This window comes from Puntigrus tetrazona, chromosome 4 (assembly GCF_018831695.1).
Source record: "Puntigrus tetrazona isolate hp1 chromosome 4, ASM1883169v1, whole genome shotgun sequence".
In the NCBI taxonomy this organism is placed as follows: domain Eukaryota; kingdom Metazoa; phylum Chordata; class Actinopteri; order Cypriniformes; family Cyprinidae; genus Puntigrus; species Puntigrus tetrazona.
In genome coordinates this window covers 2847233-2869597 of record NC_056702.1, presented here as the reverse complement: position 1 = coordinate 2869597, position 22365 = coordinate 2847233, and the positions used below count along the sequence as shown (strand labels likewise).

General features: G+C 40.0%; 2 protein-coding genes across 4 annotated transcripts in view; one reads left to right on the top strand and one right to left on the bottom strand.

Moving 5' to 3' along the window:
* cdk17 (cyclin-dependent kinase 17) overlaps positions 1 to 6458 on the top strand; it is a 41150-nt gene extending 34692 nt beyond the window's left edge. For all 3 annotated transcript variants that reach the window (XM_043236335.1, XM_043236333.1, XM_043236334.1), the window contains 11 exons: positions 662 to 776; positions 882 to 976; positions 1063 to 1125; positions 1262 to 1385; positions 2084 to 2204; positions 2283 to 2380; positions 3258 to 3363; positions 3715 to 3757; positions 3946 to 4036; positions 4212 to 4289; positions 4785 to 6458. In XM_043236335.1, coding sequence (XP_043092270.1) covers positions 662 to 776; positions 882 to 976; positions 1063 to 1125; positions 1262 to 1385; positions 2084 to 2204; positions 2283 to 2380; positions 3258 to 3363; positions 3715 to 3757; positions 3946 to 4036; positions 4212 to 4289; positions 4785 to 4822 — 972 coding nt within the window. In that variant the 3' untranslated portion in view covers positions 4823 to 6458. The remainder of the gene's footprint in view (positions 1 to 661; positions 777 to 881; positions 977 to 1062; positions 1126 to 1261; positions 1386 to 2083; positions 2205 to 2282; positions 2381 to 3257; positions 3364 to 3714; positions 3758 to 3945; positions 4037 to 4211; positions 4290 to 4784) is intronic.
* Positions 6459 to 7208: 750 nt separating this feature from the next.
* Positions 7209 to 22324, bottom strand: elk3 (ETS transcription factor ELK3). Its single transcript, XM_043236336.1, is given in 6 exon segments — positions 7209 to 7470; positions 7472 to 7545; positions 9834 to 9956; positions 12532 to 13305; positions 13556 to 13764; positions 21967 to 22324. Coding segments are annotated over 5 exon segments (1218 nt in total). The 5' UTR covers positions 13763 to 13764; positions 21967 to 22324; the 3' UTR covers positions 7209 to 7430.
* Positions 22325 to 22365: the final 41 nt, after the last annotated feature.

The following is a 22365-nucleotide window of genomic DNA, read 5'->3' as shown; positions in this document are numbered from 1 at the left end:
GTACACACTACACAAACATGTATTATGTCAACCCAAACAACTATTTTTGATGCGATTAATCAATTACTAAATCAGCACTAATAACAATATTTGTTCAAGTACTATTTGTTTCTTTAATTGTTTTTAGTATAGTAGGAACGTAATTTTTTTTCAATAATGATTGTTGATCATTTTTAGGAAATTATTCATTAAAAACATTCATAGTATATTACTTGTGTGACTGTACAAAAGATTTTTTAAATACTATTTATTTATTTATTTATCATGTATTTATTGAAGCATATAACATTAAGTTGATAGTTATGAGTAAATGACTAATTCAATAGCTGGATCCCTAGTGTAAAACGTTTGTGATTTATTTGTATTTTAATTATTACAATTATTTTAAGTATTATATTAAAATTTTAGCTAGGTCACTTAATTTTTAACCAGTAACACTGGTTGATTCTTGTCAGTAAATGATCAATTGGTTATGTCTAGTGTAAAACTTTTTCAGAGTACTGTTTCTTTTCTTCTTTTTTTTTTACAGTAAGGATGCAATATTAATTCATAATTTATTTTCCATGATGATGCATGATACTCGTAAATGATTCATCAGTTGGTACATGCCTAGTAACTTTTTGCATACTGAAATGTAATCATTGCTATAATTGTATCATAGGGGACGTATGCCACCGTTTTCAAGGGACGGAGCAAACTGACGGACAACCTGGTAGCTCTGAAAGAGATCAGGTTGGAGCACGAGGAGGGCGCTCCGTGCACAGCTATTAGAGAAGGTGACAAATCTCTTTCTCCATCTCTTTCTCTTAATCTCTCCTTTGGATGCCTAGATACTGACGTTGATATTGCCCTGATCGATTTTGCCATTTTCTCTCTTTCAGTGTCATTATTGAAGGATTTAAAGCACGCCAACATCGTCACGCTTCATGATATTGTCCACACAGACAAATCCCTCACTCTGGTCTTTGAGTATCTGGTGAGTGAACGCCTCGTGCTGCTCCTCTCGTTCCCATCCATTTGCTTCTTGCTCCGTTTATTTATTTGTCCTCTGGCTTCCTGCAGGATAAGGATCTGAAGCAGTACATGGACGATTGTGGAAACATCATGAGCATGCACAACGTTAAGGTCAGTCCCGCGTCTGTTCATTCATCACCGAATGGATTTGAACAAATCATGAATGGTTGGTTTGTTGGTGTTAGTGCAATGCGACACGTGAAACACGTTTGTGGTCTTCTAACCTGTAGTCCATGTGTGGTTGTAGATTTTCCTGTTCCAGATCTTGAGAGGACTGGCGTATTGCCACAGACGCAAGGTCCTGCACCGGGACCTCAAACCACAGAACCTGCTCATCAATGAGAGGGGCGAACTTAAACTGGCAGACTTTGGTATGTTTAACGCTATGATGTCAAATAAATGATATTCAGAACATATTCGCTATTGGGTGCTTTATTTTAAAATATTTGATATAGTATTTTTCACTGTTGTACTGACTTTATTATATATTTCTGTTATATGCAGTACATTTGTATATGTATTTTAAAAATGCAAATATAAAAGGTTCCGTAATTTATTGTACATAAAAATGTATTTTTAGTCTATTCATTTTTAATTTTATTAAATTACTTTAATTTTATTATATATATGAATATTAACTGTTATATTTCAAATGTAGGTATATTTTGTGTACTTTTAATGTACTTTTTAATGCACTTTATGTTATATATTGTTTAGTGCATGTATTTTATATTATAATATTTATATATTCACTAAGTATTTTATTTTGTGTTATTATTTTTAATTAATACCAATTAATTGATTTACAGATTTATTTATTACCTTTTATTCAGCATATAAATACTGTGTATTATTTAAAATGTATGCAAATTGTACTATATATTTTGTGGACATTTATTTGTATTTTTTGTATGCTCAAAATATGTATTTGACTATATATCATTGATTTTTTTTTCATTAAAAAATAGTATACATTTATCGTTATTCATAAAACGTACACAATTCGTTCAGCATATGCAATTTATTTTTTGAAGTATAATAAAAAAAAAAATTGCTTGTGTGTTTGTAGGTCTGGCACGAGCCAAGTCGGTTCCCACTAAGACATACTCTAATGAGGTGGTGACCTTATGGTACAGACCTCCTGATGTACTGCTGGGATCCTCAGAGTACTCCACGCAGATCGATATGTGGTGAGTGATGTCTCATTTACATGCGGCCCTGCTCCGTACGCTCCCGTCTTATCCTCTCTCTGTCTCTCTCTTCCTCAGGGGTGTTGGATGTATATTTTACGAAATGGCTGCAGGTCGGCCGCTGTTCCCAGGATCCACCGTTGAAGATGAGCTGCATCTAATCTTCAGATTACTGGGTGAGCGATCACACACAAACACACACACACACACACACACACACACACACACACACACACACACACTCACTCACACCCAGTTCTAAATGATTCAATTCAGAGCCTGTGTGATGAAACGCACACTTCAACTCCAGACATTACGACATTAAGCACACACACACACACACTCACACCAGATGTGTCATGGTGTTCAGTCTCAGAAGTGCTTCTCACCTGCTTTAAAAACAAACTGCAACCATCTGAGCTGCCATGCTTGCTGTCCACACACACAAACACACACACTTTTGCATGGAAACAGTGAGATCACATGGTGGGTTAACACAGTTCAGCTCAAATACTGTTCTGCCGACACTCACCCAATGCGTTGGGCTGTTTTGAGGGGGAAAAAAAAAGTCTAACACCTGGAAAGTTTTTAAAGCTTCATTCAGATTGTTTTTTTTTGTTTGTTTGTTTGCTTTTTTTTACTGTAGCTCCAATGGTTCTGCATGATTCTGACAATGCCAAGGTCATGGGTTCAATTCCCAGCAAAGCATGAACTAATTAAAAAAAGTACTTAATGTAGTTTTAAATAAAAGCATCTTTTAAATGGATAAATGCAAGTCACATTTTAAGCAGGTTATCCTTAAAAGCATAAAAATGTATGGAAATTTCTTTTACAGTTTTTCCTCATTATCCCAGATTTCTTTTTCTATAGATTAGCTTTTTTGGTATATCTATAAAATTGTGTAAAATATTAACATTAATATAAAATGTAAATTTATGCAAACAGTACACCTCTTCAATAAACAAGTTTAAGTAGTGCAGCGTGTAATAAAAAAAAAAAAAAAAAAAAAAAAAGCGTAGTGTTAAATGGATGTTTTGGCTTTGTGTGATGCAGGAACACCCACAGAGGACAACTGGCCCGGCATCTCATCCATCGAAGAGTTCAAATCTTACAACTTCCCCAAATACAAGCCTCAGCCCTTCATCAATCACGCGCCCAGGTACCCGTGTGTCTCTCCAGCCACTGCTCTGCTCTTTCATACAGTGTGTTTGTTAGCAGTCTGTGTGCTCAGTGTCTTTGCGGTGGCTTTAGTGTGTTTGTCTTGCCGCACAGAGCAAATGACCATGACCTCAAAGCCTGTGTGTGAGTGTGCGGATGCTGCGTGTGTGTGTGTGTGTGTGTGTGCGCGCGTGCTCTGTTGTATGTTAGAGAGCCGTGTGCGTGCCAGTAAAGCAGGATATCCTGTGGAATTTCTGAGACTGTTTGCTTCCTTCCTTACGTTTGCCAGTCTAATTTTTTTAAACCTGCCGACGGTCACATCTCTCTCGCTCTCCTCCCTTCCCATCTACAGGTTGGATACCGAAGGAATAGAGCTGTTATTGTCCTTTCTAAGGGTAAGGATGTGCCAGAACAATGGATTGCATTAAATGCACAGACAAAGATTTAATAATTAAGAAATAATTTTATCTCGAACTTTCTTATTTATTCATTAATCCTTATAAAACATTATGAAAACCTAAACTACTATTTATAAGTCTAACAGGGCTTTCATCTTTTATTCATTTATTTTTTTTTCATGTAGTATGAATCCAAGAAGAGGATCTCTGCAGATGAATCAATGAAACACTCCTACTTCAAGAGTCTGGGCATGCGTGTCCACACACTGCCAGAGAGTGAGTGTCTTTTACACACACACAAACACAAACACACACACACACACACACACACACACACACACACACACACACACACACACACACACACACACACACACACACACACACACACAAACACAAACAAAACACAAACGCTCACGTGTCCTCATTCTCATATGTTGTGCTTGCGCAGACATATCCATATTTACACTGAAGGAAGTGCAGCTTCAGAGGGACCCCGGTTACCGGAACTCCTCGTACCCAGAGACAGGTGTGTGTTTGTTTTAAACATGTTTTTATGTTCAGAGACTCCTGTAGACTCATAGCAGTCAGTCAGTATGGGCCCGTGTCAGTAGTATTTGTAGCTGACAAAAGGAGGCAATGATTGTGTAGACCAATAGCTGTTAATATGATTGTATTTAGATTTGATATTTTAAAAAATGTATTTTTTATATATATACACACACACACACACACACACATATTTAAAATATTTGAATTGAAACCTTGCACTTTTTGTTCTCTCCTGTAGAAATATTAGAACTTTTAGAACTACAGAAATATTTAAAATTCAAATGTTTAGCATATCCTGTCTGTGCGTAATTCTAAAAATGATTATGTAACTGTACGCCGCGTTCTCTATATAAATGCTATACATTTCTCGACTGAATGTTTAAAATGATTCTTTATAAAACGCATTTTGTAACCTTGTACACCTTGTTCTCTCCTCCTCTTTGCTCTCATCCCTCCGTCTCTCTCCTCTCAGGCAACAGCAAGAACAGACGGCAGAGCATGCTGTTTTAAGCTGCGTTCCCTCACGCTCTTGCCCATCGCTCTCACACTCTCTCTCACACACACACACAGACACACACACACTCACACACTTGACGGATCAGTTCGACAGCTCTTATTCCGTGACTGTGTTGTATAGACTAACAGACTTAGTCCCCCCTCGCTCACAGAGAGAGGGGTGTTTGTCGCGTGTGCATGCGTGATGAAGGGGATCGGCTGAACCCGCTGTCTCCCCCCCCCTCCAGTGTCCCGTCATCCAGCATGCAGCCTTGAGCCAGAACGCCCAACGGCCCCTCGTCTGGACGCCCCCTTCCCCTTCCCCCGTGTGACGCTTAGGGTGTGTGAACGTGTATATATTTATTGACGGAGGGGTTGTTTTGCTGCTAATTGACTACTGTCTCTACGTAACTTCCTCACTCTCGGGGCGACCCTTGTGGACACATCAGTCCCACTTTTTTTTTTTTTTTTTTAAAGAACGATTATAATTCTGTCGAGAAGAGAAAAAAAAAATGTCGATATCGCAGCTGTCCGTTTGTCGTCGTGTTGGTTTTACAGAGGTGGAATGCCTATGCGAGTGTTTTGAATTTGCTTTTGGTTTTCTGGCGTGGCGTTTGCGCTTCAGACCGAGCGACGGACTCGGAGCATCCATTCCAGAACCTCACATTTTAACGTATCATTTCAAGGAAATATGGATTTGTTCCTCAAAGGCCACGCGTCACGCGAACCAGGGACCATCTCGGCCGGGTGGACTCGCAGCAAACGAGAGTGGGAAAAAAAAACAAACACTGGACCAGCGGGAACTTTGTGACCTCAACGTTTTGAACTGAGAACCGGACCATCTCTCCTTTTGCATTCATTCAGAGTGATCCTATTGGAACTGAAGTGCTTGTATGCCAGATGTGTTTTTAATTCTTTCTTTGACCTTTAGAGCTCCTGATGCATCATCACAACCAGTTTCTTCTATTAATAGAGCTCCTTTGTAGCTTCTGAGTGTATGCGACGCTTTTAAAAGAGCAAGAAAGTGAGGTTGTACGTGTGAAAATGGAGAGCTGTAACTGTACAGAGCCCATTAAAGGCTCCATGCAAGCGATGGCTATGAAGATGAGCTAGTTTCAATAACAGTATTAAGATTTTTTTTTTTTTATTGACCCTTCTGTGAATAATGGTATCTTAATGTGGCATGTTGGAGTCCGACTGTCCCACATTTGTGCTTGATTTTATTCAGAAGAGAATACGATATTGTGTGTATAAAAAGAAAAAAGTAATAACAAAAAAACAAAAAAAAACTTTTGACAGCAGCGTTGGACCAATGTTTCATTTCCCAGCATTTATAAACATGAAGAATGCAGAAATTATCAGATTTTAGATGACTGTTGTTTTTTTTTTTTTTTTTTAAACTGACAGATGTTAATTAATATTGTCAAATCGGAGTCGATCGTTTCTGGAGATGCGTGCGTGGATGTGTGCGTGATTGCGTGTGTATACGTGACGCATGCGTGAGTGCGTGGTGTCCTGTAAGCTCCGCCTCCGTGAAACACTGACGCTCTCAGTCCCAGCTGTCGGCTGAATTGACCGTTTAACTCTTTGTACTGCAGATATTTATTTCTCTTAATCAGTGAAGTAAACATGGTCTGTTTCATACAGCGAACTCTCTGTGGTCTGTTTGTTATATTCGCGCGTGCGTCTGCGCGCGCTTCGTATACAAACGCAAGGTGTCGCGTCGCATTCAACGCTTGCTTTTATTTTAAAAACACAAGGCACATTTTCTTGACTCTCGAAAAGCAAAAAAATATATATAAAATTAATACGAGAATACACCCTTTTTTTTAATCAATTCATTAATGAAAAACCGGAAGCTTGTTACAAAGCTTTTCTTTCCAATATTGAAATGGAATTTCGTCTATTACAAAAACGTATTTAAGCAAGAAAATAATACACAATTCTTACACAAAAAAAGGCACAGCCGGTAGTACATTTGAAGCACAGTGCATACAACGCAATATTATACAATACATCACCGGACAAACAACAAACGAACAGAAACCCGGTTCACAGCCTCAGAAAGACTAAAAAAAGAGACTTAAATGCTAATGAGATTCCTTTAATATGGTTTAAACATTTCTTCCTGTAGAACTGGTCGAGATCTTTCCAGTCGAAGCACCTTTGGGAATGGAGAACAGTAGGGAACGCTTAAGTTCTGCTTTTAGGAAGAGCGCGCCGTTTAAAATGCGTCCAGCATCGAGGTTATGAAAAACAACTCGCCAAAACAAAAGTCCAGTCTTGAACGCGGATCCCCTAACGACTCGCCGTCTTCTCAAAAGGACACTTCATGTTCTTTGGCGTCGCCTCGTTATAATTCTCTAATTTCAAGAGCTCTCGCGGAGGAATTTTTTTTTTGTTTGTTTGTTTTTTTTTTTTTTTTGGTGAGCTGTTTGGACTGCAGCCTGAGTTACAGAAGAAAGCGAAGTCCGGCAGAACCGAAGGGTGGCCGCGAGGGGGCGAAGTGCAGTCTGGCTCAAAAACGGCAGGAAGGTCCTTAATTCCTTCTTAGTGTGAGAGCAAAGGTACGACTCTGGAGAGGTGGGGGTGTGGGTGGGGTGATGTGTGGAGTGTCCAGAAATCAGGATTTCTGGGCGCCGGAGGAGAGGAGGAGAGAGGAGGGAGGAGGAGGAGGATGAAGATGAGTCCAGGTTGGGGAGGGGTACCGGGAGCGGGCCGTTCAGCAGGGTCGGGAACTGTGAGGGTCACAAAGCAGACAGGACATTGGGTTTCAGTATGTGCAGCGTCACCTCAGTGTCCTCGCGAGCTGTGTTTGCTAACTCTACAGCAAATGCTTTACGGTGGAGAAAAAAAAAAACATAAAAAAAAAATGTCCAGGTATTATTTTCATAGGATATTAATTCCATTTTACATTCTGTTCTATAAATAATATTTTTTATTTTATTTATACATTATAAATAACTGTTATTGTTTTATTATTTTCAGGTTAAACCCCACCTGGGAATTCCCTTATATGTTCCCGTATGTTAAGCTATAGTTTATTATTATTAGTTTAAAGGTAAATATCACCTGTGGATTTCCTCATGTTTCTTTGTTAAATGTATTTTTATTATCATTAATAATACTTTTTGTTTCATTTAGATTTTGATGTTAAAATACCTTCATTTCATTACTGCTTGTTTATTTATTTTAGATTTTCTGGTTAAATGGATGTGTGTTATTATCCATATATTATCAGTAGTAGCAGTATTGTTTTTTTAATTATTATATTATGTTAAAACGTATAACCTAATAAATTAATTAATTAAAAAAATTAAATAAACATATATATATATATATATAATACAAACATATATATATATATATATATATATATATATATATATATATATACATATACATATACATATACATATATATATATATATATATATATATATATATATATATATATATATACATACATATATATATATATATATATATATATATATATATACATATACATATACATATACATATATATATATATATATATATATATATATATATATATATATACATATACATATACATATATATATATATATATATATATATACACATATACATATATATATATATATATATATATATATATATATATATATATATATATATATATATATATATATATACATATACATATATATATACATATATATATATATATATATATATATATATATATATAATATATACATATACATATATATATATATATATATATATATATATATATATATTATATATATATATATATATACATATACAATACATATACATATATATATATATATATATATATATATATATATATACACATATACATATACATATACATATATATATGGCAATCCCAGGAATTGTTTTTGCAATACAGAAATGAATATTATTCTTAAAATTGGACTTAACAATTTACATATTTTACTTTTAATTTTTGAAATAAAACATGGGCATTAACAGTTTCTGTAAATATCTCCCTAACACACCTCAATGAGGAAAAAAAAACACCCTGTCTTTGTGGTTCACAAAACAAACACGCTCGTAGTCCATCACGGTAGCGCTAGGAGAGGAACTTCCTGTTATGTGAGAGCTGACTATACACACAGACACAGAGTCTTTTTCAGTTATCACCCCCTCCCTTTTTTAACAGGAAGCTGTTTTTCCCCCCATATCCAATGCAGAGAGGAAACATCTGTAGCTTATTTCCAAAACCCTAATACACACTCACACACACACACACACACACACCAGTAAATCCATTTCCCGGATTGACTCAAAAACATCTCAGAAGCATCTATCGGTCCCGGTATACGTTTTACAGGTATAGAAAATAAAAAATAAAACCGAAAAAATAATTGCACTGTGAAAGAAAAAAAAAAGCCACAAAAGTGTTCCACTGCAGCCAATGACGGCAGGAACGACTATCATGTGACCAACCAGAAATCTCCCACTACGGCCGCCCAGGGAGGAAGTGAGAGTGGGGTGTGTGTGTGTGTGTGTGTGTGTGTGTGTGTGTGTGTGTGTGTGTGTGTGTGTGTGTGTGTGTGTGTGTGTGTGTGTGTTTGCGCGCGCAGTAGTAAAAGTGCACATCACGAACTGTCACTATTCCTGTAAAGGCGGAGCCAAGCAGTCGCCGTGGTTACCTTAATGGTTTCCTGCTGGCTAGCGATGTTTACAGTAAAGACAGGACCCTCCCCTCAAAAAGCAAGATGAGCATAAATACGCAGTTTGCATTGTCTTTTTTGTTCACTCACACACACACCTCCCTACACACTCGCGCTCCCCCGGGCCAGAACAGGAAGTATCCACAGGATTTCCCCTCTCGCTCACATGAAGGCTGAAACATGACACCAAACACAAACACGCTCGCAAAAACAGACAAGCGAGTCACTTTCTAAAACGCGCTCGCATGTCAGCGCTAAAACGCCTCCGCCTTCGGTTTCCTCTTCGTACGGGTTTAAAATAGTTTCGTGCGTACCTGAAAGAGTGACCCGTGGCCCTGTAGCCTGGCGGGGCTGAGAGGGGCCACGGGACTCAGGCTGCTCCAGAAATGAATGGAGGACAGGAGAGGACTGGGCGTCAACAGCAAGCCAGAGGGAGTCTGCAGAGAGAGAGAGAGAGAGAGAGAGAGAGAGAGGGGGAGGTATTGTGAAAGGGGGGAACAGGAACACGAGATGTTATTTGTATTAGTCACTCGAGTCATGGATCACGAAATCCCAGTGTCTTTTTCAAATTTTTGAAAAGTCGAATGGGAGTCTCTGCGTGTCCGGACACGTCGGTTTGCAGGCGATAGCATGTGAGGCCTGTCACGCACAAGCAGTCTGAGAACCCCTTTAAACAAATCTTCCCATAATTTTTCACCTAAACGAGGCGCGTTGGGAGCGTTGAGGGCGAACGCGTTGCCTGCAAGCGGTAGGACGACCGTCCCGGACAGAGTCTACACTTGTTTTATCCGTCCAACTGGATGGAGCGCTTTGCTTAATCTGGCGTTATGAAATAACCGTCTGTCTGTAGACGTTTCAGTATGTTTAAAGCAACGGTTAAACTGCCATGTGTCATTTAAAATCTGTTTAACTTCGTCTTTTGTGGACGATTGTCCCGATTTCAGGTGACTAGGGGTTGCCAGGTTTGTACAACCGTAATTGCTCCGGAGGTAAAATACACTTCTTCTTTTTTTTTTTTTTTTTTTGGGTAAAATTCAGGTGTTAATTATCACGCCGCTGGGGTCATTTAAACACCATGAAAAACAAACTGTGACAATAGTGTTAAGGTAGCCCAGTTCTTCAGACTTATTGCTATTTTCGTTGCTCATCCCGTAACGCTTTTCTCCATTTTCTGAGATAACAGGACGTGTCAAACTGGACTTGTCAGTAAGCCCTTCGCTGATTATCTTGCGCGACAATGTGTCTTGGGAATTTTCCGCTCGCTTGCTAGAACTGTTTCAATCGCAGAAGATGCGTTTGCTGCAATCGCGTCACCCAATTAGTGTCATTCATTGCCCAATTCCTGTCTTTCCATGGAAAAATGACATTTGCCCTTACTGCACACACGGTCTTTACAATGGCAAATGGTGTATGAAGTTCCTAGGTTTCGTAATTCTCGCCAACTTTCAAAACAGCAACTTTTTTTTGATATTTTACATGTAGGGTATAATTTTCAGGTATTTCTAACCATGCATGCTTTGTATGTTTAGCTCGCACATGCACCTTATATTGTTTTTCCACTAATTAGTTTGTCCACAAGGTGACAACACACCATGACCCGTAGTTTCCAGTCAACGACAATAAGAATGCATTTGGTGAGTCCGTGTACACTGCATCACTTTAGCCTTTTAGACCTTTAAACTCTGATATAGGAGCTAATTTAGTTTCCCCAAACTAAATAGGTTCCCACTTCCTGTGGTGCCGACAGGCCAAAAAGCGTGAAATTTGGCCAATAGTTCTAGGAACTATGAAAAGTTTCCTTCGGTGCGAAAGTCCCTATAGACACCTGCGGTGATGAACGGGGTTAATAGACACTGGAAAATCTAGTTTAAATGAGTAAAACATCCAGAGAGGAATAGAACAGACACTGGACGAGGATCCAACATCTGTGTTCATGCAACCTATTAAACGGTATAGGATTGCATTTGCATCAAAACTAAGTCATACATGTTTGGAATGACATGAGCGTGAGTAAACCATGACGGGAAGTTCTTTTTTGGGCGGCCTGTCCCTTTAAGAGAGAAAGCAGGAGTAAAATCCACACAAGCATGTAGCTTCCCATGGGTCATGGACTTTGGATCACCAAGTTGTGGCTATAGGGCAGCATGTGAAATCAATTTTTCGTTCTCGCTCCGTTTTTCTCTGTCCCGTGTCACTATGCTGTAGTGTGTGAGATTACGGACATATGGCTTTACTTACAGGTCTCCCTTTTTTTCGCTTATGCCATTCTGTCTGTCTTTTCCTCTTCCTGTCTCTCTCTACCTCTTTTTAAAAACCTGTCTGCTTGACGCGCATTACTCCCAACACACCCAGTAAAGACCGAAACGTCTCACAGAATAGCTGTATTACCAGTATAGGTGTGTGCCCTGTCTATTTGTTACCCGTTGAAGGCTTACAAACAGTGCCGGAGAGGATGTTTTTGTGCTCATTTATAGCTCAAAACCTAGAAAGCTTCCTACAACAAAACGAAACCTAATCTGCTCTCTAAACAGGCAGCAACTAAATACTGATGCAAAATTAGCTTATTGCTAAGATAGCGACGTCATTGCATAATCTTGCTTTTCTTTCAACGGTTGCCTTCTCACATCTGATCCAATATAACTTTACATTAACATTTGAATAATATGTTAAATGTTAAATGTAAGCATTTTGACATATGCTTAGCTTAGCTGTTCACTGTCAATTAAACACAGCTTAACATTAGTATGTTGCTAAGCTAACTACACTGTATTCTAATAGCTTATAATTACATAGCAGACAAATGTTGCGCAAAACAGGAATTTATTTCTTTATCAGTAATTTTTGGCACTGAAATGCATTTGACATTTCTTTCTCTTTGACTGAGCTCGTCGCTTCGCAGTCTGGGGTTATTTGCTATTGGCCAAGAGAAGAAACCACGTATCCTTTGCTTTAATCGTTATGAAACGGACCTATGTGTGACATATAAACGCATGTGCATGTGTAGTTTAATACCTGTGCAGTGAAAAAGGCTGGTGTGAGTGACCCTGAGGGCAGTGCTGGGCTGTTGAGGGCGATGGAGCCCAAGTCACTTCCTGAAAGCAGTATGGAAGGGGCGGAGATTTCCAGCCCTTTGGGTTTCCGAGCTTTGGGAGGCAGTCCGTTGCTACCGGCCCTCCTCTCGGGGGGTGTGGCCCGATTCTGGGCTCGTTCCCTGTGGCTGGATGATAAATTTAGAGGCTGAACGCTCTGCTCTGATTCGTCTATGCGAGCCTCCGGGCTGCGCTCCGGCCGCAGCGTGTAGACGGGGCTGTGAGAAGGGGAGGGGCTACGGGACGAACAAGGGGAGGTTTTTGAAGCGAAGAAGACCTCCGCGGAGGCAGGTGGCGGCGAGGAAGCCAGGGGAACGACCTTTTCTGATCGATTAGTGACAAAGCGAATCACCGTTTGTCCCTCCTCCCCTCGTTCGCCCCCTCGCTGCTTCTCGACTTTGATTGGACGCAGCAGAGGAGGCGGGCTCTGGAGGGAGCTGACTGTGAAGGACGAGTACAGACCGGAGTGGCGATACTCGTTCCTGCAGGCGGGGCTTCTCAGCGACGACAGCGACAGCTTTGGAGACTCCTCCCCCTCGCCGCAATCCGACTCCACCTCCTGCAACATGACACCCCCTGCAATGTGACCCCCTTCCCGACCCCCGAGCTCCACCACTTGGGGATCCATCTTCAGTATATCAGGGAACGAGACAAACTTGTACACAAACTTCTGGCCAATCACCTTCTTGATGATGTTCTGCAAAACACAAAAGGGATTATTACTATAGTCAAACTGCAATTGGTTAATTTTACCCAAATTGGTGGCTAATAGTATGAATTTTCATCATCTTTGTGGTACATTTCAGTACGATCCGCTAATGCCCCATTGATGGTTGGTTGTAGGGTTGTAATCGTACTTTTCTGTACCAATCACATTGTATGAATTCATTACGAAATCGCCACCTCGTAAAATTGTTGCGTTTATATCCAATACGAGCGTGTGTAACCTTGTCATAGTAGTAGCGTAGTGCTCGGCTAAGTTTGTCGTAGTTCATGTTGGTCTTGTTCTTGCGGAGGCCCCAGAGTTTGGCGACTTCTTCCGATTTGAGCAGCTTGAACTCGCCGTCGTTGGACGTCCAGCAAATCAGGTGCTTATGGCTCTGGTCCAGGAGTAGCTGCAGCAGAAACTGCCACAGCGTGATAGCACTCTCCATATCTGTCAGACATAAGAGGAATAATGATAAACATTAACAGTTTACAATTTAACAATCACAATTTAATGGTTTTTAAGAACTGTTTACGGAAAAGTTTTTTTCCCAACCAAAACGGTTCTTCGAAAAAACTGTTTGTGTAACCTTTATTTGTAAGTGTGTGAGCTCATTAGACCAATTCAGATTATTAGTTTGAGACTGTTAGTATATTTGACTGATTCATTCCAGGTCATTTGTTCATGATGAAAAAAAAAAGTTCTTTATTGGCATTAATATATCCATGAAGAACCTTTAACATCAATGGAACCTTTCCAATGCACAGGGTTCTTAAAAAGGTACTTTTGATTAACACGTGCTCTTCACACTAAGAAAAAATGCTTTTTTTGAGAACTTTTAATATCACATTTGAAAAATGTGGGAAAAATGCAACGCTTAACATGGCCGATCAATCGCAGGAAACCCCGCCTTCTGGATAAAATAACCAATCACTGACCAGTTAGAAGTTCCGGTTGCTATAGAAACAGTCAGCGTTCTGAGACTTGTGCCTAGGACTTTGCATGCGCACTGGATGATCTCGCCTGAGTAGTAGGCTTTTTATAATGCTAATTGAGCTAAATAAACAACATTTATTACACAGTTGTTATCAGATTTCATTGGTGATTTTAACTATTATTTCAATTTAATTGTAAGCTTAGTGAACAGTTTACAAAGTACAAAGAGATGCACCTGGATACCCGAGAGGCATTTCAAAGATGGCCGCCGAGTGACATGACTTGTCTTACAAGAGACTTTTAAGGAAAGATTCCATAGATGTAAAAGGTGTGCATTAAAAATGTGTGTAATCTAATTTAAATGAGCCAAATTTGGAATGAAACGGTGGCTTGGCTACAAGTTTAATGACCCTAACAAGGTTTAAGGATCTCATTGACCAGCGTCTTGATTCAGTTGATCTGACAATCAGACGTCCTTCCAGGAGTTGACTGCATTCGAAAAAAACCCCTTCCTTTAAGCATATTCGTGCAGGTTTCGAACAGGAAGTGGTGAAAAGGGAGAGGCCAGAGCATCAGCCGTACAAACGCGGCCACATTAAAGCGCACTTCTGAATTCAGCCTCTTCCTTTAATTTCCCCTTTTCCCTCTTCATCTCTCGCATGAACAAAAAACGTCATTCCTGAGCGCCCTCCCACAATCTCTGCAAGCATTTCCTGTTCTGTTGTACATTAACGCACAAGCTCATAAACAACAAAGAGCTATCAGCCAGAAAGACTGACATGGGAATGAATCGCAAATAAGCAACATGTTCCAGCATTGGCCGTGCTGCTGAACTCTCTGGGACGGAGGTGTCCGCTCAAACGCGGGCAAATACACCCACTGGTGAAAGGAGATTACTAACAGGGTAAACATAGAGTTTATCCAAAAGATCCTGTTTAGGAGGAGATTAGAGTGACCAGGTGGAGATAAGTGGGGTAAAGGGGCACAAAATAGGTTAAACGTCCCAAACCTAGAGCCAAAACCTACAAGCGCAAAGGGAATTCTTAAAGGTATAGGTCACTCAAAAATTAAAATACAGTTCGGGATCATTTAGATTTGCTTTTTAAAGAAAGTCACTATTTTATTCAGCAAGAATGCATTAAACCAATCAAAATTAAATATATTATTATTAAAAAAAGTATATTTCAAATAAATGCTGTTCTTTTAAACGTATAAAATAATGGTTTCCAAAGTAAAATAGGCAGCAAAATGTTTTCAACATAATAATAATAATAAGACGCGTTTCTTGAATATTACATTCGCATATTAGAATGATGATTATTAATTTTGATCAAATAAATGCAGCCGTAGAGAGCATGTAAAGACTTTCTAAAAACATTAAAAATACCGGCTGATCCAGAATAACGGTAATAAAAACATGAAGTCAAACACTTCCCTTTAAATTGATGTGCTGCGTAATCCTTGAACATCACCCAAACCGTTATCATCAAACTTTAACACGGGCCAAAATGGATCCAACATGCACAGGCACACATGCTTAATCTTTATACGCCGCTCGTATTGAAGATAAAAACGGATAGGTCATCCAGTTTTTGTGAATGGGTTTCAGAGAAAACAAGAAAATGGCTAAAAGTGCTCTTTATACTCTGGCGCTGTGGTTGGACAGACAGGAAGCTGCGATCTCACGAAACAGGATGTGCACAGTGATATCTGCTCACATTCCTTCAAGAAACCTTAGACATAAGCAGAGCCTTTCATTGTAACATTTATAGCTTGGACAACACAATTTGAGGGACGCTAAGCTGTCCTGCACAAGACGAACTCAAAAACTGACAAATGTATTCTTTTTTCAGCACGCTTCGATTCAGACAACAGAGTCGCAGTCAGCATGGATCCACTGGGTCTAAGATAAGTATTTTCTAATGAATAGAAGTGAGTTTTTTTCATCCGTGAGATCTGGGATCGTCTCCAACAGGAAGGTGCAGCGGTTCAATGTTAAAAGCCCAACAGTACAGGAAGTTTAAATCTTGCTTGGGCCACTTCCTGTGACCGCTGTCGTCATGCCCTTTAGCCACATGCTTAGCCTTAGTGTACTCTAATAACCTCTTCCTCTACATCCCTGGTTAAAGTTTAGGTCACATAAAAATCATATATACATTACAAAACCTGTACACTTTGACCAGGGGATGCAACGTGTTTTACGGTATTTTTATGGTAACTATACAAACAAGTTAACCTGTTACCAGTTAAAATATAGTGGAAAAGAAAATGCAATGCACCATTGTGTACAACAAAGGAAAAAAAAAATTATATATATATATATATATATATATATATATATATATATATATATATAAATAAAGCACCATACAAATATCAGAAACGTAATCCAATTTGATTACGTTTTAAGGTCACATTTAATTTTTCACTGTATGAAAAAGAGCAGCATGAACATTGTTCAAAATTTCTCCTTTTGTGTTTCACACAATAGAGCACCACGGTGGCTCATGAACAACCGCAGACTTTTAATTTTTAGGTAAATTATCCCTTTAAGAAACATGCATATACTTCTTATATTGTCTGCTTCTTTTCAGTGGATATCTGGTGCATTAGACAGATTGAAGTTGAAGGGGATGGTGTTGAGTGTTGGGATGCAGGACAGCGCGCAGGACAGGTCCAGTTTGACTTGAACTCAAAGCTGTCGTGTGTGTGTGTGTGTGTGTGTGTGTGTGTGTGTTTGAACGCACTCCTCAGTTTTAACTAGCGTTACATCATGCCCTTTGGTAACTGTAAGTCAGTCAAACAGGGCGGGCTGGCGTTTACTGCAGCCTTCCTGCTGTCTGAGCCAACGCTCTCCCGAGACGGATGGAGGGAACGAACCAGACCGAGGGGTAGATGGAGAAAGGAGGCTGGCTGACTCACTAGTGTGGATAGCTCTGACACGGAGCATGTTTTATTGGCCAAGTGGAACTCCCTGGTTGCAGACGGCCTTATTTTGGGAAAGTCTTTGTCATATTTTTGACAAAGACACACAAGCTTAAACTTTCACCCTTGTTTTCGCTCGTCAAACCGCCGGCTCTGGAAGTCATTGAGGAATTAATCGAATAAGGAGGCTAAAGGAGCACCCCAGACTCTAACAGGACAGGCTAAAATTACACCTAAAACAGTTAAAGTCAACATTAGGTGGTGTTCATGATCCACTGTGCTTCTGTAATGTGATGCATTTCCAAATCATGTTGTTGGGAATCAGTTGGATTATGAAAAATAGTTACTAGATAAAAAATAGATAATGACTGAATATATATATATATATATATATATATATATATATATATATACACACTTTTTTTTAATTATGTAGGTAAGTGGCATATTTATTTATTTATATTTTTAAGTTAAGTGACATTTTCGAACAAAACACTTGGTCTTATCCGTTTGCATTTAACTGGATAATGAAAAATAAGTAAATATTGTGAGAAAATAAGAAAATTTCTGACATTTCTGAATACAACACCTACTTTCAATTATTGGGAATTATTTTAGGAAATAAGAAATGGAAATAAGTTTAATTGCATTTTAATATGCGTGACATTTTTGACTAACACATTTGGTTTTATCAACTGGATTCTTAAAATGTATGTTAAATATATTTTAAAAACATTTTATTACATTTTAATGTAATACTACTTAATTTTATCCATTCCAACTGAAATGTGAAAAAAAAGTTAGGATAATTACTAAATGTTTTAAGAAAAAAAATCATTAAAATCTGATGATAGATTATTCAAATAGTTTCACATTAGATTAAAAAACAGTGGAACTTCTGATTTAATTTTGATTTGTTAACTTTTGATTTAATGCTGACTTTCTGCTTCATAATTTGATGGTGCACGACTTTCATTTTTTGTCTTTTCAGATGCTCGGGGTTCGAATATCAACGGGGGTGTAAAGAGAAACAAACAGCAAGCTTCGGTGGCGACAAAGGAGGAAGTGCTCAGAAAATGCCGCCCGTACAGGCTACAGATATTCATCAGGAAGTATCGTGTGCTTTCTCACACATGCTCATTGAATGCTCTTCTCCACATGTGACACAGATCTCATTATACGTACTCGCGTAGCGATTGACTGGCAGGCCTCGTACTTAACTCTCGGGCAGAACATGAAAGCTGCGCGCCGCATACCCGGTTGTTTTTTTTCCAAACCCCCAAAGAAGCGAAATAAAACCATTTCCTGCTCCAGCATCCTCTGAGCGGAGCATCTGCGTTAAACGACCGTAAAACTGTCTATATCAGGACTTCCTCCAATTCTCCTTTGAAGGGCGTCTTCCTGGGAATGCCCATCCCGAACTGAAAGGTAGGAATTCCTGCTGCGGGGAGCAAGCACGGGAACGCGGGGACCGCACGGACGCAAGGCACAAATGGGAGGTTTCCTCTTCTCTTTTCACGCTCGCCCATATGGACACATCTGAAGACACTGCGATCAACGGACTCATTGATACCCAGATTTACTGCCCTAATCAAAGGGAATAAACAGAGGGAGCTGCTTTCAAAAGCTCTTGGCAGTTTGGAGAGGTTTCTGCGCGGAACGTGGCTGTAAAAGTCATTGTTATATTATTGCAAGAGGGGAAAAATGGAAGAAGAAAAAAACGCTCATGCAAAGTCTCTTTTTTTTATCTTTCAATATGAGCAATGACATAAACTGCGCGGAAGCCAAGCCCGAATCCTCAGCCAGGATTTTCTAAGACGCACAAATAAATAATGGACAGCGTGCGCTAAACAAAAAGACACGCTCGAACGTAGTATTATCGTGTTATTGGCTCCGTTCTTCTGCCGTTGTCTGGCATGCATCAGCTTCACGGTCATTGGGTTTAAAGATGTTTTAACACGCTGCATGAAACTTGGGATGAAATAAACGAATCGTCCATAGTTATCGCAGTTAGATCAGGTCCACAGGGATTCATCCGCGTGTCGATCAATCATGTTTGTTTGTTAAACATCTTAACAATAATATGGTTATCGTTTTTTTCCCAAATAGTGCATAGAACGTGAAAAAGTTCACCATCTAAGCCTAAGCATCAGTACGAAAATAAACTGTTTTACCACTTTATACACTTATTCACCACAGAAAAAGTGAGTTTACCTTGTAGAAGATACACTGGGAAAGTGTTGTCGCGAAATAAATATATCTTTATATATATATATACTTATTTACTTCTATGATTTAAAACGGTGCCTATTTTGTTTCAAAGTAGAAAACCGAATAGATGCTTGCAATCGATTTCAAAAAGTATAACATTTAATAAACTCCTTCTAAAACTACCTACATTTACAATGCAGTTCCCATAATGCACTGGGGTATGATTAATTAAGGTCACATTTTTTAATTGTATTTGCATATTTGTTGCTGTTATATTCTTGTTTTGAGTTCATTTCCTTCTGCTCAAAAATTACTCTCCATAAACAGAAGTAGTCCTAGATAGTTTCCAAAAATAGTCGCTGATCACGTAGATGCCGTTTAGTTTTACCAGCAATATATATATTTGCATTTTAGAGCCGTTTTTTTCAGTGTGCATCTGAATTTTTAGGTATAGGTGAGAAACTCAATTGAAAATAGCCTAAAAAAACCAACCAAACGTCAATGGAAAACAACAAGGGAACCTCAACTCCATCAAATCTATCCAACCCGCCTAACCGTACAGGAAGTAGACAGGAGGAACATGTCTGTAGACACAGAACCAGACAGCGGCTCAGTCTGCAAGTGGCTTAACAGACAACATACAGTGCGCTGCCCGATAAGGCTGCTTTTTAAAGTTTCACACGCTGCCGGCGCCCGTGTGCATGAAAAGGGGAAAGAGGAGAATCTTCCAGGTGAGAAGATGCACTCCAGGCTCTCTCCGGCGTAAAGCGACACGCTCACACCCTTCTAGACTCCGGCAACGGACACACAGGGATAGTTTGGACCCGAAAGCCCAAGCCCGGTGTTTTGAATGGCCCCTAGACAACTTTTAAACACCGAACTCGCCGTCGCGCTCACAAACCCCTCCACTGTAGCGCCAGCGGAAACTCGTAATGAGATTAGTTGGTGCGCGCAGACATTACTTCGCCATGACTAAATGTGCGCTCTTCCTGCGCGCACAGACTGCAGTGGAAAATTCAGGGAGCTCCCGCCGAAGAGAGGGAGAAAAGAGAGCCGCGAAGGACTTCTCTCCACGACCGCATTTCTCCAGAGAGGGCTGCAGCTCGTGAAATTACGCAGACAGATCCGAGAACGTCTGTCTTCGGAAAGAGCGCGGACACTAGATTTCGGGATGCTTGCATTAAACATTTAAATCTATTGAAACGACGGTTCCTCTTTTTAAGCGATTTCAATTGCATTGAAACTGCAGAAACATTGTGGCTCAAAAAATATAACTAGAATAGTCAAAAAGCATCGGAAAGCATCGCTTGATTACATTAAATCAGATTTGGCTGCTTTTTACTTTTTGCATTAAAGTGTTCGAATATAACTGGCTGTTTGATCAAAGTGATGCTTCCTCTTTTAACCCGTTTCAGGGCAGATACTGCAATATTAAGGCTAAAAATACCGAAATGGCCAATAACAATAATCCTGCCGATCACGGGTTGTTTATTTGTTTGACCACTAAGCCTTTTAAATGTCTTGCATTTGAAAAAAATGCCTGTGTGAGACTAAAAACGGCGTAAATTGCAAATCTCTCCAACCCGTCTAACCATACAGGAAGTAGACAGGACCAACGTGACTGTAGATTTTACATGCACCGTTTCCAAAACTTCAAAACAGAAGGAAATGGCATCCAAAGTGGCACTGGATTTAAAGAGGGATCGCAAAATATACAGCGTTAAATGATAATGTGGTAGTTTCAAATGAAGATTGGACAGAGTTGGTCGGCGTCGGACATGAACTTGACAAACTGCACCAGGTTACTGTGCTGAGACGCTGGTGGTGAACTTGGGGACATCTTGGGTTAGATCTGAGGAAACTCTAGCATCATCTGCTATCTGAAGTCTACGGCAAGTCTCCCGAACACATTCTGGACTCACAAACATTAATCCGCTCTAATTATATCAAATAACCCGCAGCACATCCAGATGCGGGAGCAACATCAGCTCTAGGGCTGAACTGAAGTTTCTTTGTTTGCCCCAATGACTCATTTTCAAGATGCTGTCTGCTGCCAGTTTCAATCCGGAAGCGCATGGCAATTAGTCTGCTGCTGTTTCCAGACAAACCAGAAACTCTACTATTGCGTTTAAAGCGCCAGGAGGCAAATTTCAGCCTTTTCTAGCAGCCCAGCGTTTCGATCGCGCGAACGACACGCTCTCTGAAATACGCGTCGCGACGTCGCGAACTCAACAGGTATTCAAACTTTCCTCGGCCGTGCGTAAACGGTGCGTAAAACGCGCGTAAGTAACGGGAACCGCGGACGCTCGAAGCGTCTCCTGCGTCTGTTATCGCCAAAAGAGGTCTATTCGTTTGCACGCGCCGATTTCTTCACGACTGTACGCGCTTAAGTCCCCAAACATCACTTTTGGAGATTTCAAACAGCTCCGTCGTTTTGGAGACGTTCGTTCTTTTTTGGGGATATCGAGTTTCGGTCGTGTACTTTGGAAGGTTTCTTCCTTTCGGTGTTATTATGAAGTAGTTACACACTTAAAAACACACACGAAACGATCGAGCGGCGTGGATGGATTATTCACGTACCTCTGCGTAACGGTCAGGCTTTTTTGGGCTCCCTTTTCGCTTTATTAAAAAGAATTCCGTATAATGCGCTGTTTTTCCATGCTGTCGGCCGTCTCGGCAGCTCTCAGTCGGACTGTAATGGGATCCCGACTGTTTTCTCTCTCTCTTCGCTCTCTCTCTCTCTCTCTCTCTGAGCAGGAAGTTGGTGCAGGCAGACAGCGAGCCGGCTCACTTCCTCTCGCCGTGCGCTATTCCCCAGGCGCTCGGCCCGTCTGTGTAAACACGCTTTTCCTCCTCCAGCCACCATCCGACGTTCATGAACACGAGCGCACACGCGCGCGCGCACGCAGTATACTGTAACCCGAATCTGCCGCGAGCGGAGCGCACTGACGTCACCCTCTTCCTATCCGGGACCCGCCG